Genomic DNA, 16825 nt, shown 5'->3' with positions numbered 1-16825 from the left:
CTAAGATTTCAAAAGCACAGACAAGAAAAATAAAAATAAATAAATGGCACTTAATTAAAATAAAAAGCTTCTGTACAGCAAAAGAAGTAATAAATAGAGGGAAGAAACAACCTGTCAAACGGGAGAACACTTTGCAAGCTAGTCTTTCAACAGTGGACTAGTATCTAGACTATACAAGAAAAACAACTTAACAGGAAAAAAACCATTAAAAAAGCGGGCAAAGGAAATGAGACATTTCATTTCTCAAAAGAAGACAAACAAATAATCAACAGATATATGAAAATATACTCAACATCACTAATTATCAGAGAAACACAAATCAAACCCACAATGAGGTATAATCTGAATCCAATCAGAATGGCTATTATCAAAAAGACAAAAAATGACAGATGTTGGGGAGAATGCAGAGAAAAGAGAATTTTTATGCACTGTTCATGGAAATGTAAACTAGTACAGTCACTATGGAAAACAGTATGAAAATTTCTCACGAAGCTAAAAATAGGATTACCATTTGATCCAGCAATCCCACCCCTGGGTATCTACCCAAAGGAAAATAAATCAATATATCAAAAGGATATCAGCACTCACATGTTTATTACAGGACTGACTGCTCACAATAGAAAAGATGTATAGTCAACCTAATTGCCCATCAACAGTTGAATAAATAAAGCAAATATGTATACATATGAATACTATTCAGCCATGAAAAGAATGAAATTATGTCAATTAAAGAAACATGAGTGGGGCCGGGCGTGGTGGCTCACGCCTGTAATCCCAGCACTTTGGGAGGCCGAGACGGGCGGATCACGAGGTCAGGAGATCGAGACCATCCTGGCTAACACAGTGAAACCCCGTCTCTACTAAAAAATACAAAAAACTAGCCGGGCGAGGTGGCGGGCGCCTATAGTCCCAGCTACTCGGGAGGCTGAGGCAGGAGAATGGCGTGAACCCGGGAGGCGGAGCTTGCAGTGAGCTGAGATCCGGCCACCGCACTCCAGCCTGGGTGACAGAGCGAGACTCCGTCTCAAAAAAAAAAAAAAAAAAAGAAACATGAGTGGAACTGGAGATCATTATCTTAAGTGAAATGAACCAGGCACTTATAGACAAATATTGCCTGTTCTCATTTTTATGTAGAAGCTAAAAATTTGAACACATGACGGCAGGGAGAAGTAAAATAAATTAGAGATACTGAGAAGCATGAAAGGGAGGGAAGGGAAAGAATGAAAAAAAAAAAATGGGTTAAAGAGTATAAGCATATGGTAAGACAAATGGAAGAAATTCAATGTTTGAGAGCAGAGTAGGATGACTATATTTAATAAAAATGTGTTTGATTTTGGTGATAGATACCCTGCATACTTTGACTTGATAATTGTGCATTACATTTAACAAAATTTCTCATGTACCCCAGCATTTGTTGTCATAGGCAATAAAATCTGAAAGCAAGGCAGACAACAAGCAGAGTTGGAACAATCAGTTTTACTAATAAACTGTGTTGGAGAATTAATCTTCTTTTCTCATTCTAGGGCTGACCATAGGAACTATTAGGAAATAAAGAATAAAGCAATTTGTACTTACCTCCATCACAATACCTATTAAATTGCACTGTGATTATTCATTTATCTGACTGTTTTCCTACTGTAAAACAGCCAGTAAGGGCCAAGCCTACTCCATATCTTCATTCCATGTTTCAGAAAAATGCATAATAGAATAGGAGCTAAAAAATGTTTGTCAAATATTAACTACATGAAGAGGAATAATACTGTAGTTAGCAATACAATGTAATGATGCAGTCTAGTGTTGACGATAAGGCATTCAGCCAACAGAAAGTTGGTTGAACATTAAAAATACTGTTTTCCCAACTCCTGACCATGCTAGGCTCACAGATCTTGCCAAGTTGTTTATAGACATTATGATATGCTCATGCCATTTGTCTCATAAGTGATTTGTTTGGCATTTCATTACAGTCACATTTGTAACTATTAGGGACCCTATTAAGAGTTCCCCTCATCTGTCCATTCACATAGTCCAATCATATACAGATGCTACAATATATGCTCACTAAATATTATATGATAGTAGATATTTACTCTAATGTGCAACATACAGATGGTATATTATACACAACCAAGTTCTTGTGTCTCCACTTTCACCATAATTTCCATAGTATGTAATTAAATCTTCTATTTCTTTAGTATCCTTAACTACTTCAAAAATGTCAATCAATGAACTAACTCAATCACACACCAGCAAAGTCATCCCTCTGAAATCAGGGTTGTTCAGAAGTCTCTTCTGAATATATGAACAGAGCCCAGAAAGAAAAAAATTAAACCAAAAATATTCCTGACCAAAAAATTAGAGGATAAGAAACATTGAAAAATACTATGGCAGGATATTTAAGTCAAGTTTTTATGATTATTCACTTTTCTTAGCTGAAGTCTATGTTTTTATGCAATGTATGCTATTTTTCCATTTGTGGTTTATACATTCATCTCTCAGGTTCCTAAATGTTATTTCCAGAATATCAAGTCATAATGATGTTTTAATTTCCAAAACAAATTTATTATGTAATTATTTCCAAGAGAAGTTTTCTCATTTCCTTACTCTTTTGCAATTTTGGCAGTCCTGTATTTCAGATTTTTTTTACATTATGCGATCATAGTATCATTTATTTAATTAATAACCAGTTCTGAATAGTTCAGGAAAGGATCTTAGGAAAATGGAGCAGCAAAACAATGTATAAAACACTTTTAAAAGCCAATAGCCACCCCCTTAACCCCCAAGAAAACTGACAAAATCTAATATATTGAATGATTCTCAATGATATCCGAATGATTTTAAGTATTTGTAGATGGATCATATCATCAGATTATCATGCCAGAAACAGAAAAATAAACAATCTAGCATTGCAAAAGAAAGTAGACAGGCTAAATAGAATTTTGCATTAGAAGTTGGACTTTATCCAACTTTACCTCTTCTACTAAATGTATCACTGTGCCTTATACACATAGATTAATTTAAAAACGTGTGGGAAGTGTACCTATTATCTTCTCACTTTCTGTCTATATGATGAACCTTGAATTAGCTGGCTCCTCCCATCCTCCATGAGACAGATGATCCATAAAGACCAAGCACAGATACTCCAGCTCCATCTGGGACAAACTCTCTTGCTTTATTTCTGACATTTCTCCTATTCTGTTCCAGACTTAAGCAGCTCAGGTCTTCTGGCTTTGAATGCCTTTGCAGGTCCCATCTGTGTTCTTTGAACTTGGCAGAAATTAGCTTCAGAGATATCTAAGCCAAGGTTCATATTCTGAAATGAGCTGTCCCAGGTAAGATACTTTTCCTTAGCTCTTACTCTAAAATCTAAACTCTGGCTCTGGCCCAGCTGTATCATCTGGGTTTACTTAGGTCTACTGAGAGGTTTTATTCGGTACTGAGAGGTGAAAAAGGCAACAAAAAACAAGGACATGCTGCAGTCCTTCAAGGGCAATTTCCACATGTACTCACCTCAGGACACTTTGATTCTAAAACAGTGGCCCAAAGCCATTCATTTATGCATTATTTCAACAAATATTTGTAGAGTGCTTAGTATGAACCAGAGTCATTGGAGACAAACAGGGATGAGGTTTTACAGCTTTCCTGCAGAGTACATAATCCACAATGGGAGTATGTAAACCTACGATGTGCTATTAACTCTTATGTTTATTGAAGAAAAGCAAGCAAATTTTCAGCGACCCATTAAAGTCAGTTTCATAGAGAAACGTGAAGAGAGATTAGAGAGAGAAAAAAACTCTTCATGCCTTGCTATGATAAACTTTATACAATGAACATGTATTACAACTACCATTAGAAAACAAAACATTTACATTTTTCAAATTTTAAAGAATCACTTTCATATTTCTAGGCCAGTTTATCATCAAATCCCCCAAAAAGGGTAATAATAGAAGGGGTAATCACACAACCTTTCAATCATTCATGAGTGAGTCACATACTTTATAACCTGGAAATTATATGTCATTTCTTACCCCCAATACAAATTTGAATTTCTTAATTCTCTGGGTTTTTCTCTTAGGATCATGCTCAAGTATTTTTTAATATAGTCATGGATTTTGTACATCTTTTCCAATACATAAGATGGAGTTTTTATATTTAAACTTCTTTTTACAGATAAAGTGTTTGAAACTGGGGCTACAAAATAAATCAAGGATCTGTCTCAACAGTAAAATATGTCCCCCCTCCCATCTAAGTGCATCTCCTAGTAAAGTACAGATGTATCTTCCTTTCTGAAAGTCAGATATGGAAAATTTAATTTCATGTTAATTTTTTGTAAATTCTTGAGCTTATTTTTTAATTTATCTTTTAAGCGAAAGCAAGTTTATTAGAGAAATACAGAAGTGAAAGAACGGCTGTTCCATAGGCAGAGCAGCCTTGAGTTTGTGTGTGTGTGTGTGTGTGTGTGTGTGTGTGTGTGTGTGTGTGTGTTGCTTTTTTTTTTTTTTTTTAATTTAGAAGTTTGCAGCATTTATGATAGCTTGAAATGGCTGAAGACATTTACGGCACTTTGTATTTTGTCCTCCATTGGACCAAAGCTTTTCTTGTATCCTTTCTGCCATGGAATTTAAGTAATCAGGAAAATGTTAGAAAGGAAATAATTGGAAAAGATTGGAACAGAAATACTAATGATAGGATCTGTTTTAAAGCAACACAACATTCTAGAACACCTTTCCACCCCTTGACCAAGATTACTGTAATGACAGCACAGGTCCCTGTGAGCACCAGTAGCTACGAGGACATTTTGGACACTGAAATTGCATTTATATGAATAGGCTTCATTCTAGGACCTGCTTTGATTTCTTAAGGACTCACACTGCTCTATAGGTGCTGTGTATAGTTAAGTACAGTTGGGTGGCAGTAGGGATATAGAAAATTTAAATGTGAAAAAAATTAGGTAGTGAATCTTTTATTAGATCCTCTTTTCTTCTTTATAGAATAATTCATAGCAGGTTGATTTTCTGTTTAGGCAACATTGGGAAAAGCTATTTCCATTTTCTTTATTTAAAAAACTTTTATACGTCACTTAATCCATGATGACTCTTACAAATGTTGACTCATTTTTCATAACTACCTTGGGTTTAGCACACAGAGGTTAAATAATCTGCAGGTGATGTTCTGCAACTAAATGCAGGCAGCCAAGTTGTATTGCCCTGTGTTTGGCTAGGGGCAAGGGCTCTTATGCTTTGAACTAGGCTGTGCAGAGCTCTGTACCCAAGGCAGAGGCCATTCCTTTCTCCTCTCTTCTCTCTGTTTTACTCCATGTCTCAGAGATGTCTGAAGCTGACTTGGAGATTCACACTAAAGCCCTCTAAAACCTGATGATGAATCAAAATAAATTCTCTAAAACTGTAGAAAAAGTGATAGAGGCGTCAGGTTAAAAGGCTGAAATTCATGATCAGAAAGCGGCAATGCCTATGTTTCCAGAGAAAGCAGGTCCAACATCAAATACCAGAGAGTCTGATAGTAAATGGAACGTGCCTCTATGTGGGATCTGGTGTTCGTATTTCATCTGAACGGATATCTGCTGCTTCAGTGGGAAGAGTGCTTGCACACCAGGTACCCACATCCCAGTGTCATGTGCTGTGCCGTCCAAAGACAGAGAACCAGAAATAGTCCATGAGGCTGCCGGACCCAGCAAGTCCCTCATGTCATAGATCAAATCTGCGACATATGGGAGTGACAGCCAGTGCCCAGCTTCAGAGTGATAGCCCCTTCCATTATGTCATATATCAAATCTGAACCTCTGGTAGAGGGAGAAGGAGATCTCTAGGAACTTTTGGAAGTCCCAATATTTCAGAGGGAAGAAGGAAGTTATGCAGGATAGGAAAAAAAGAGGTCATGTTACAGCCTGGGCTTCCACTGAAACTAACACTGAATTCGACTTTTGACTGATAATCTGTTGCCACCAAATGGAAAACGTAAACAAGATATTTCATGTGTGATTAGAGAATATGCAACACAAGGAACAAGCAGAACATTCTTCTCTGGAATCTGACATGATGGCTGCTGTATTTTTACAGGGGGCATTGATTTCAGATATATGTGAAATATGCTAAACCGAAAAGCAGAGACCGAATACAGAGAGAGGTTAATTAGATAGAGAATACGATATCTAGAAGATAGCTAGCCAAACAAAATCTAGCCTTCTAGGCCCTCCTTAATTTCTCTTAAATCCCGCATCCCAACCCTATTAACTAAGTAGTTATCACTGTCTTCTAAAGAGTTCGTGACTCCCTTGTTGTGGTTCTCAGGGATCCGTCCCAGCTCTTACTCTCCTCCCTGTCCAGGGTCCTTCCCCGCAGGCGGTATTTCCAGCGAGGTGGACTCAATGCCCTTCCAGGGATTTGGAGCAGAAGCGAATATCCCACAGTCCACGGGAGTTACTCTGGAAGGCGAACCGGGGAGGCGGCACCAGTGGGTAACCAGCCACCGCCCACCACCCACCACCCAGGGGGCAGGGCCAGCCCTTTTCTTCCGTACTCGGGATCGACCTGGAGCTCCGAGAATTTCCCTGACCCGGGGGTTCCAGACTTTTCAGCCCCAACCATGCATTAAAACGGTTCACCGATCTCGCGCAGCCACAGAGCCTGGGCTGCAGGCACCTTCCTGTCAGTTCCCCTGCTCCTCGCACCGCCGCCCGACCAGCGTTCTGAGCCTGATGGCCTGCGCCGCACCCCACGCTGTCCCCGGCCCTCCCCGGCTCCTGCGGGTGGCGCTGCTGCTGCTCGTGCTCCTGGTGGCCACCTGCCGGCGCGCGGCAGGTGGGTCCCGGCGCCCTGGGGTCCCCGGGGCGAGACACGGCTGGGGTGACGCCCCGCGCCAACAGTCCCGCTCAGCCAGCGAGTCTCTTCTTCCGTAGGAGCACCCGTGGTCACTGAACTGCGCTGCCAGTGCTTGCAGACCCTGCAGGGAATTCACCCCAAGAACATCCGAAGTGTGAACGTGAAGTTCCCTGGACCCCACTGCGCCCAAACCGAAGTCATGTAAGTCCCGCGCTGCGCTACCGCTGCCACCGCCCGCGTTCCAGACCCTCCTGTTGCCCCAACCCTGTCCCCAGCCCGACCTCCTGCCTCAGGAGATTCCCTTCCCTCTGCAGAGCTGCACTCAAGAATGGGCAGAAAGTGTGTCTCAACCCCACAGCACCCATGGTTCAGAAAATCATGCAAAAGATGCTGAACAGGTGAGTTTGCATGTACACAGGCGACTGGGGCCGTTGGTCAGAAATACTGGCATCTGGCCCCCAACAATAAAATAAGGGAAACCCAGGGGTTAGTTGAAGGACTAGAAATGTGATTATTATTTTCACAGTTAAAGTTGCCATTAAGGTTATTAATCTGCTCTGGTGCCAGAGGATATTTCAGTATTTCAGTGCCCTCCATTCCTGGGCCTAACCCCTACTGAAATAAGTGAGGGTAAATGTGCCTTTCTCTAAGATTATGTGAATTTGGCTAATGATGCTAAAATGCCTCCTACCTATTTCAGGATGTTTGTCTCACTCCCTCATGGGCATCAGACCTGAAAAGTGAACCCCCCTGATTTGGGGCACAGTGGGACTCTTAACTATCCCTGGTGAAAAGTAGAGACTTTCCAGTCAGACCCTCATGAGTCGTTCATGTCTGGGCTCTACCTGTCAGTATCCTGAGTCTTAACAAAATCTGAAAACAATAATAGCTACTTCAAAACGTTTGCTGTGAACCTTAGGTGAGGTCATGCATGTAGATTTTTAACCTATGTATAACCCTTGTTTCACTTTTTGAAGCAAATAATACAGTTATGACCACAGGTCCACTATTTCTAGTTAAATAGCATCCCAGAGCCTGGGGCTTTATTTGGCTACACAGAACAACTTTCCTACAAGTAATAACCACTTAGTGTGGGCTAGGAGGAACAATCACGTTTGAAAAACCCTAGAAGGTAAGGATCTAAGGTGGGAAAAATGGTCTGTGGGATCAGTTTCCTGAGTACCTACTAACAGCATTTTTTCATCACAGTGGCAACGCTAACGGACCTAGAGAGGAGAAAGCATATCCGCTACAATTCCTAAAGGAGTCTATTCTTAGAGGAATCAAAGTGAAAGAAGAAAAACAATTAGCTCCTGGGCACACTTGGACTGTGTTTAATGTGTTTAACTGCTTCTTATGAAGGTACTTCTAATTATTTATATATGTATGTATGTATGTATTTTTCAAAGCTTGTCTATTAAGGTTCTTTCTGATATTGAAAAATATGAATGTGTTTGGTAATTCACTGTACTGTCATTTTGAAAGGTATTTTTGTGTTAAACCAAAGTTCAGTCTTTACTGTCATCTAACTTGACGATGATGGATTTTACATGTTCTCCATTAATTAAATGGTGGGAAAGAGATCACATCATGCCAGACATTGTGATAGCAGCTAAAAATAAATAGTGGGGATCCAAGCCAATAGTCAGATCACTGTTAAGATAAATGCATGTATGTCCCATCTATTTGTGTAACTGTTTAGAAGAATGTCAGTTGTTATTTATCAAAACTGTCAAGATTTCTGATGTTGAAGCTATAAAAACTACAATGTTCTAATTATCCTTTGGATATTTTATGTCTTCCTTGTGAGACATGATGCTTTGTTTTGTATTAATTATGTAATGTTCCTCTATGATTTGGAATAATACAGTTTATTTATCGATGTATTTTAACAGAAGAAAACCATGAAAATAAAACCTTTCCAAAAATATCATGCCTAGTTTTGTTTCATACTTTTCAACCTTTCGTTTTTCTTGAGTACTCAAGATGGTAGGACTTTACAACAGACCATGGCTCAGGTCCACTGGACAGTTGCCACTAGGCAGCATTTCCCTTGTTTCTCTCTTGTTCAAGAAAGCATATTTGATGCTTTTTCAAAGGCAGATCCCCACCTTTAAAATACATGTTTTATATAAAATATCCATCTTGTTTCACTACAACCAACCTATTATTCAATTTTACATCTTTAAAATTTTTCCAATTTTAATAGATATTTTTAAAAGAGCTCTCATTCAAATTAAGCTGTTAATGGTTTTCCGATTATGCATTTTTTTTCTTAATGAAGCTGGGAGCTACCTTACAGTAAAGTGGATTCTTCTTTAGAACTCAAGCAATTTGTGCAATGGAAAAAAGAAAAAGAAAAAGTGAGTGCCTGAGTACTTTACATGTGTAAAGGTCTAGTTGAGAAAGTTTTCATTTTCCAACCTTAATGGAGAGATAATAATTATTGAATTGAAAGCAGATCCAGTTCTTTACAGATGTAATAATGGTTTAAATGTTTTCTAAGCCTATAAATTTGAATTCAAATTGCCCCAGAATGGCAGGAGAGTACCTAGACTCCACATTAGGAACAAAGGCTGTCATCTCATGTTAGGGAAAGATCTGAACCTTCTGGGAAAGAACACCTTCCAAACCCAAAAAGGAGACAAATTGGTGGAGGAGGGGAGAGCAAGGTTTTATTTTTGTGTGTGTGTGTGTGTGTGTGTGTGTGTGTGTTTCTGATTCAGCACATGTCCCTGGACTCCTGAGCCCTAGTTTATTGCCTGCAGCAGAGGGAAGGGGCCTAGGTTGGTGCCTGGGAGCAAGTGCAGGCTTGTCCTAAGCAGCTGGGTAACTGTAGTCAGGAAACGATTACAGACTCTATTTCCAACCCTGAAAACTGAGTATAATGGTCTCTATGTAACCCCAATGTTATGTTTTCAGAATACAAAAGATGAGATGGAAAAACAATTTTTAAATTGTATAGCAATAAATAAATATGAACCATTCTGGAAGCTCTGTAAATGCCATTACCAACTTATCCTTGACTCAGTGACGTATGTTTTAGGCTGTGGGAAATAAAACTTCTTTGGATTCCTCAGTGTTCTTGTGAAAAGTCTTTTTCTATTCTTAGACCATGAGAATTAAATCTGTAGTCATTTTTTCTAGTTAGTGGATGGATCCAAAAGAATAATAAAATATCTCTAATCTCCCCCAAGAAAACCCAAAGGTTACATCCAGGACTTGGTCCCTAGATTAAGCCCTAAACTGCTGGGGAGAGTGGAATGCCATCTTCCTAACTATTTACATATCAAAAGAGATGAAGCCCACAGAACCTAAAGACATCAGTAGGACACACAAAGTGAAGACCAGAGGGCTACTAGGTTCTAGGGGAAAGATATTTACATCCCAAAGGGTTGGAGTTAGGGCTCCAGCTCATTGTATTCCATGAAGACCCTTTCAGGAGGGTAGTGAGACAACTTCTTGCTTCTCCTTTACAAGCAGAAGGAAACATCTATTCCTCTCCTTACCCTATGAAGGATGTGTCCCAGTGTGTGAGACAATAGATGTGACTTTCATTGCATCACCTCAGGGGTAAGGCCCAAGGCAAGCAGGAGGCTTGACACACTTAATGAGAGGTATTTAGTAGGAAATCTGCCTGGGATCCAGAATCCCCTCTGTGTAAATTTTAAATTTTAAAATGTGGTTAAAAACCCAACATAGACTTCATTAATGATGTATGGAAAGAAGCAAGAAGATGCAGTCAGTTCATATGGTGATTAAGAACATAGGCTATGAATAATTGATGGATCAGGGAATAGAGTCCAGTTGTAACACCTCTTGTGTGATCTTGAGGTTAAGTTTATTGATTAAACTTTATTTTCTCATTGTATTAAAAATGCTATACCTTTTTGTAGTTGTTACTAAATTTATGCATTATAATTATGTATGCAAAGAGCTAAGCAGTGCCTGAGAGATGGTAGTGGCTTTGGAATTTCTGGAACAAAGAGGGAGCAGTTTGATTGAAGATGGACGCAGTGTATTCATTTCTTAATGCTGCTGGAAAAAATGATCACAAATTTAGTACCTAAAAACAATATAAATTTATTGTCTTACTGTTTGGGAGACCAAAAGACAAAAATCAGTTTCACTGAGCTAAAGTCAAAGTGTCCACAGGCTGGTTTGTTCTGGAGGTCCTAGGGGAGAATGTGTTTCTTTGATCTTTCCAGCTTCGAAGGCTGTCTACATTCCTTGCCTTATGGTTTCCTTTCTGCATCTCCCTGCATCTCCAATGCATAGGTTCTTCACATCTTTCTTTCTGTCCCTTTGTTCTGTGACATTGCCTTCTGTCTAACTCTAATACCTCCTGCATCTTTTCTATAACAACATTGTGATGATATCTGGCCCACTCAGGATAATTAGGGATAAAATTCTCATTGCAATATTGTTAATTTCATCATTTCTGCAAAGTCCTTTTTACAATATAAGGTGATATATTTATTGGTTCTAGGGATTAGGACAATGACATCTTTAGGGGGCCATTATTCAACCTACCACAGGGTTTTGAAAGTCAGTGTTCGAAGCACATTTTATAGGCTAAAAAACATGTACATATTATGGAAAAGAAGTCTGAAATTGTGGGAGGAACCAAAATGATGCCAGCTCTGGCTAGTTTTCAATAAATGCAACTATTGTTAATGTTTCTAAATTAAAGAAAAGAAGATTTAGGTATTTTCTCCAGACTGGAGAGCTTCAAACCAAACCAAAAAAGATTCATTACATAACTGGAGGGAAGGCATGAATTACCAGAAGACCAAGAGGAAGGTTTGGGTGGAAAACTCTGAGAGGGTCCCTGGATCAATGTTTATCTTTGGTACTCTAGCCCACTCTCATTTATATCAATGTATTTATTGGAGCAAGCAGTAACAGCAAGAGTGAATACCGCATTAGATTCTCTGTGAAAATTTGGAGTGCAAGGCAGACCTCCATTTAGGACATCAAGGTAGTGGGTGGCAGATAGGGGTATTTGAGGGAATGGTACCAGATCATGAGGGCAGAAAACAGATGTTATCTGCATTTAAAGATCAGTCTTAGAGCAGTGTGATACAGCATGACATGTGACTCTGAGAGGCAAGCAACAATGTCAACAGTACCTGAGACTTTTGGAGCAAATAAACTACAAGAGAAAAAGAGGAATGATGGATGACCCCACTCTGTTATTATGATTCCTTATTTGAGAATTATCCTGAAATCTCCTGTTAGAGATTTCCAGAAACTGGTGGGATGTGAGAGATAGAGAGATGGAGCTTCTGCAATAGCAGGATTGGGCAATGTTTCCTCTGCTGGAATATCAAAGTTATAAGACAGGAGTTCATTTGTACTAGGTTTCCCATAAAGACCGGAACAAAGGCATATGTGGCTATACCAATTCTAAGTCCACAAGCCCACATCTGGGGCCTTATCTTTAGCTGGGTGTCTGGTATCCCTGTGGAAATATTTTATCCTCTGCCTTGAGACTGATAGTGACAGGTGACTGGGATGTGCCTTTTACTTTCAATAGTCTGATGGGGAAACATAGGATGATCTAGGGAGTGGCAAACAGATCAAGTGGACCTGGTCTCATAGTAGCAAGTCAGAGAACATAGACATCTGCTCTGTGGGCAAGAAACAAATACAAGTCCACTTAATCTACTCCCCTGACAGAACTATCCAAATACAAAACAAGAAAAAGAATCAAGATTTTGAACATTAATCCAGGAGTCTTGCAAAAAATGATGACATGAACCACCAAGCATAGTTGTTTTTGTGCATATTCTAGAGCCATGGTTTCCTTCTACTTCTCAGGATTCTTCTCTGACCCTTCACTATAACCACTGCAGTGTGGACCAGAGGAAATGTATGGACATCATAGCCAAACATGCTTGGAATGAGCATGGAATAAGTGCGGAATAAAAATCTCTACCACGTCTTGTGACCTTGCCAAATGACTTCCCTCCTCTAAGTTTGAATTTCCTCATCTGTAAAATAAAAATAACACTTGTAGCGTTGTTGTAAGGTTTCACGTTAATTCACAAAAAGTATATAGAGTAGTACTGGTACAAAGCAATACTCTGCAAATGGTTGTTATTACTACTATTTATAGTGTCTGAAGGAAAATTTTTTTAAAATCTCAAGACCCCCAAACTCCTTATGCCAAAATGAAAGTAAGGCCTGGAAGCTGAGTCATGCAACACATTCTTCCAAATTAATAACTATTACCAACATAATGCATTAGCCAGATCTCCACAGAAAGGTAAAAGGTCTCAGGTCTAAAACTAAAGTCTGTTTCAAGTCCACAGATTCCACACTGATAATGTAGATTACAAGCTTATGTTCCCAAGTGAAGAACAAAGACAAGAGGAGACTGATCTTTCCCCTACCTCCCCAGAAATGTTTGCATAATTGATTCTTCCTTTACTATTTTTTTTCTTCAAACATTCCCCTTATCTTTTGCAAAATGTAGATTTACTGGGCACTAACTAAAGTCTCACGATAAGGTAACCGTTTGCCATACTGCCTACCTGCCATTCTTCCTACATGCCTTCCCCTGTTTAAGTAAATGTATAAATACTAAACCCCTTAAAAATATCTTTGGATGTTTGTCGCTTTTGTTTTTCCTGACCACACCTTGTTGCCCCATTCTTGCATTGTTGTAAAGACATATCAGAGACTGGGTAATTTATAAAGAAAATACATTAAATTGGCTCACAATAACGATGATTACACAAGATGCATGATGCTGGCATCTACTTTTGGTGAGGAAGCCTCAGGAGGCTTACAATCATGAGCCTCAGGAAGCTTACAATCATGGTAGAAGGCAAAGGGGGACCCAACATACCTCACGGTGAAAGTGGGAGCAAGAAAGGAAGCAAGTGAGAATATACCACACACTTTTAAACAGCAAAATCTCAGGACAACTCACTCACTTTTGTGAGAAAAGCACCAAGCTATGAAGAATCTGCCCCAATGACCCAAACTACACCCACCAGGTCCCACCTCCAACACTGGGGATTGCATTTCAACATGAGATCTGGGGGGACAAGTATCCAAACTCTTAATATATCAGTGCCCTAAAGCTGGCTTAATAAATCTTGATTGATTGAGATATTTGCCTCAGTCACTCATTTTTGTTATTAGTACCTGTCAGAATAAGCAATTATTTTTGAGAAGGGAGATATAAGGTAGTTCTAATGGAGTATTTAATGTGATTTAAAAATTTATATTGTCCTTAGAGCAGCTGAAGATCATGGTTATGCAGTAAGTTATTTGAAACAAACCTGAGAATCTGACAATCTTGAAATTTAAAGAGTCTACAATTCATTACCAGTTAAATATATCAAACCTATTATCAATCCGACATTGGGTCAAACTTCTCAAAATAGATACCTGTATTTGAAAACCTAATCACAATCTTTTTGACAAATTCTACAATAACTGCCATTAACTCCTAAATCAGCCCGTGGGTGCCACCGAAGAAGCATCGCTACAGTCTCTCTTCACCCTGCCATTATGTCTAAGTCAGAGTCTCCTAAATAACCCAAACAGCTGAGGAAGCTCTTCATTGGAGAGTTGAGCTTTGAAACAACAGATGAGAGCCTGAGGAGCCATTTTGAGCAATGGGGAATGCTCATGGACTATGCAGTAATGAGAGATTCAAACACCGAACACTCCAGGGGCTTTGGGTTTGTCACTTATGCCACTATGGAGAAGGTGGATGCAGCCATGAATGCAAGGCCACACAAGGTGTATAGAAGAGTCATGGAACCAAAGAGAGCTGTCTCAAGAGAAGATTCTCAAAGACCAGGTGCCCACTTATCTGTGAAAAAGATATTTGTTGGTGGCATTAAAGAAGACAGTGAAGAACATCACCTAAGAGATTATTTGGAACAGTATGGGAAAATTGAAGTGATTGAAATCATGACTGATCAAGGCAGTGGCAAGAAAAGGGGCTTTGCCTTTGTTACCTTTGATGACGATGACTCCGTGGATAAGATTGTCATTCAGAAATACCACACTGTGAATGGCCACAACTGTGAAGCTAGGATAGTCCTGTCAAAGCAAGAGATGGCTAGTGCTTCCTCTAGCCAAAGAGGCGAAGTGGTTCTGGAAACGTTGGTGGTGGTCATGGAGGTGGTTTTGGTGGAGATGACAACTTTGGTTGTGGAGGAAACTTCAGTGGTCATAGTGGCTTTGGTGGCAGCCATGGTGGTTGTGGATATGGTGTCAGTGGGGACAGCTACAATGGATTTAGTAATGATGGAAGCAATTTTGTAGGTGGTGGAAACTACAATGATTTTGGCAATTACAACAATCAGTCTTCAAATTTTGGACCCATGAAGGGAGGAAACTTTGGAGGTGGAACCTCTGGCCCCTGTAGTGGTGCAGGCCAATACTTTGCCAAAGCACAAAATCAAGGTGGCTATGGTGGTTCCAGTAGCAGCAGTAGCTATGGCAGTGGCAGAAGATTTTAATTAGGGAACAAAGCTTAGCAGAAGAGGAGAGCCAGAGAATTGACAGGGAAGCTTCAGATTTGTGAACTCAGCCAAGCACAGCAGTGGCAGGGCCTAGCTGTTACAAAGAAGACATGTTTTAGACAAATACTCATGTGTATGGGCAAAAATAGGACTGCATTTGTGACTAATTGTATAACAGGTTATTTTAGTTGCTGTTCTGTTCAAAGTGTAAAGCATTCCAACCAAAGGTTTTAATGTAGATTTTTTTTTTTGCACCCATGCTGTTGATAGCTAAATGTAATAGTCTGACCCTGATGCTGAATAAATGTCTTTTTTTAAAAAAAATCCTAAATTAATATGAAGTTACATACTACTTTTTAAAACATTTTTATCTCATGTTTGTATACTTATTTTCTACTATCATAACACATAATTTGATCATCTCTACCTTGTGCACAGAGAATAATGACTCAAAGATTATTGACTAAATAATGACTAAAGATTAAGATAGTATCTGATCCTGGGCTAACACAGTGAAACCCCGTCTCTACTAAAAATACAAAAAATTAGCCAGGCGCGGTGGCGGGTGCCTGTAGTTCCAGCTAATTGGGAGGCTGAGGCAGGAGAATGGCATGAACCCCGGAGGCGTAGCTTGCAGGCGAGATTGCGCCACTGCACTCCAGCCTGGGCGACAGAGCGAGACTCCATCTCAAAAAAAAAAAAAAAAAAAAAAAAAAAAAAAAATTGATAGTGTGTCTGAACAGTGTTTCTGATTCATTGAGTTTTTGCTTGGCATAAAAACCAAGAAGTCAGCAAGCAGTGGAATGTTAAAAAGTCATTCAATCCTATTATATGTTGAGACTTTTCCTTCATATGCCATTTTCTGTCTCAAAACTTTACCTCTTCGAGTATGCTTCTGTTTGCAATGTCCTTCAGCTTTTTCTCTGTATGCTGAGCTTTTATGCATTTTTTTAATACAACGCAGTGATGTCTTCCCCGTGAAAGCAAATGAGATACTCCGATTTTTGAAGCTATGTATAAAGTGGCACTGTATCTACAATTCTATTAATTATTCCTTTAAAGGGTTTCATATTTTGATAAAGGAAAAAATGTGTTCAGTGTGATGTAACCAAGGTCATTTAACAGAACAATAAAGAGAATTTGAGTTCATACTCCATTTTCAGTAATTCAGTTTTAAGAGCTGTGAAGCTGAACATACTGCTCCTGACTGCAATAAGTTCATTTATTCTGAACTCTGTTTTCTTAATAGCTTATCAATAGATGGCAGATTCCATTAATACCTTAAATATGATCATTCAAATTGACATAAAATGAAAACATAAGTTAAAGCATATTAATTTCTACTAACTAGGATTTTAAAAAGATATAGACTTTCTCATGAGAGCATATTTTAAATAATCATTAACTGCAGATGTCATCGGAGTCTTCAAAATTGCGTAGTTCCACCTCCAGGAAATAAAAAGGCAAAAAGTTCATATCTTTATCAACAGATTTATT

The 16825-nt window shown here is 39.1% G+C and overlaps 1 protein-coding gene and 1 pseudogene across 1 annotated transcript; both read left to right on the top strand.

Annotated features, from left to right (window-relative positions):
• Positions 1–6294: 6294 nt before the first annotated feature.
• Positions 6295–9898, top strand: LOC105477292 (uncharacterized). The gene is made up of 4 exons (XM_011733753.3): positions 6295–6815; positions 6914–7037; positions 7151–7234; positions 8046–9898. The coding sequence occupies exons 1-4, from the start codon at positions 6383–6385 to the stop codon at positions 8194–8196; spliced, it is 792 nt and encodes a 263-aa protein (XP_011732055.2). The 5' UTR covers positions 6295–6382; the 3' UTR covers positions 8197–9898.
• A 3773-nt stretch (positions 9899–13671) lies between these two features.
• On the top strand, positions 13672–15462 carry LOC105477291 (heterogeneous nuclear ribonucleoprotein A1-like; annotated as a pseudogene).
• The last annotated feature ends 1363 nt before the right edge of the window (positions 15463–16825 follow it).

The sequence above is a fragment of the Macaca nemestrina genome, chromosome 3 (assembly GCF_043159975.1).
Source record: "Macaca nemestrina isolate mMacNem1 chromosome 3, mMacNem.hap1, whole genome shotgun sequence".
In the NCBI taxonomy this organism is placed as follows: Eukaryota; Metazoa; Chordata; class Mammalia; order Primates; family Cercopithecidae; genus Macaca; species Macaca nemestrina.
The sequence above is the reverse complement of the archived record's forward strand: the minus strand, read 5'-3'. Positions and strand labels throughout refer to the sequence as shown.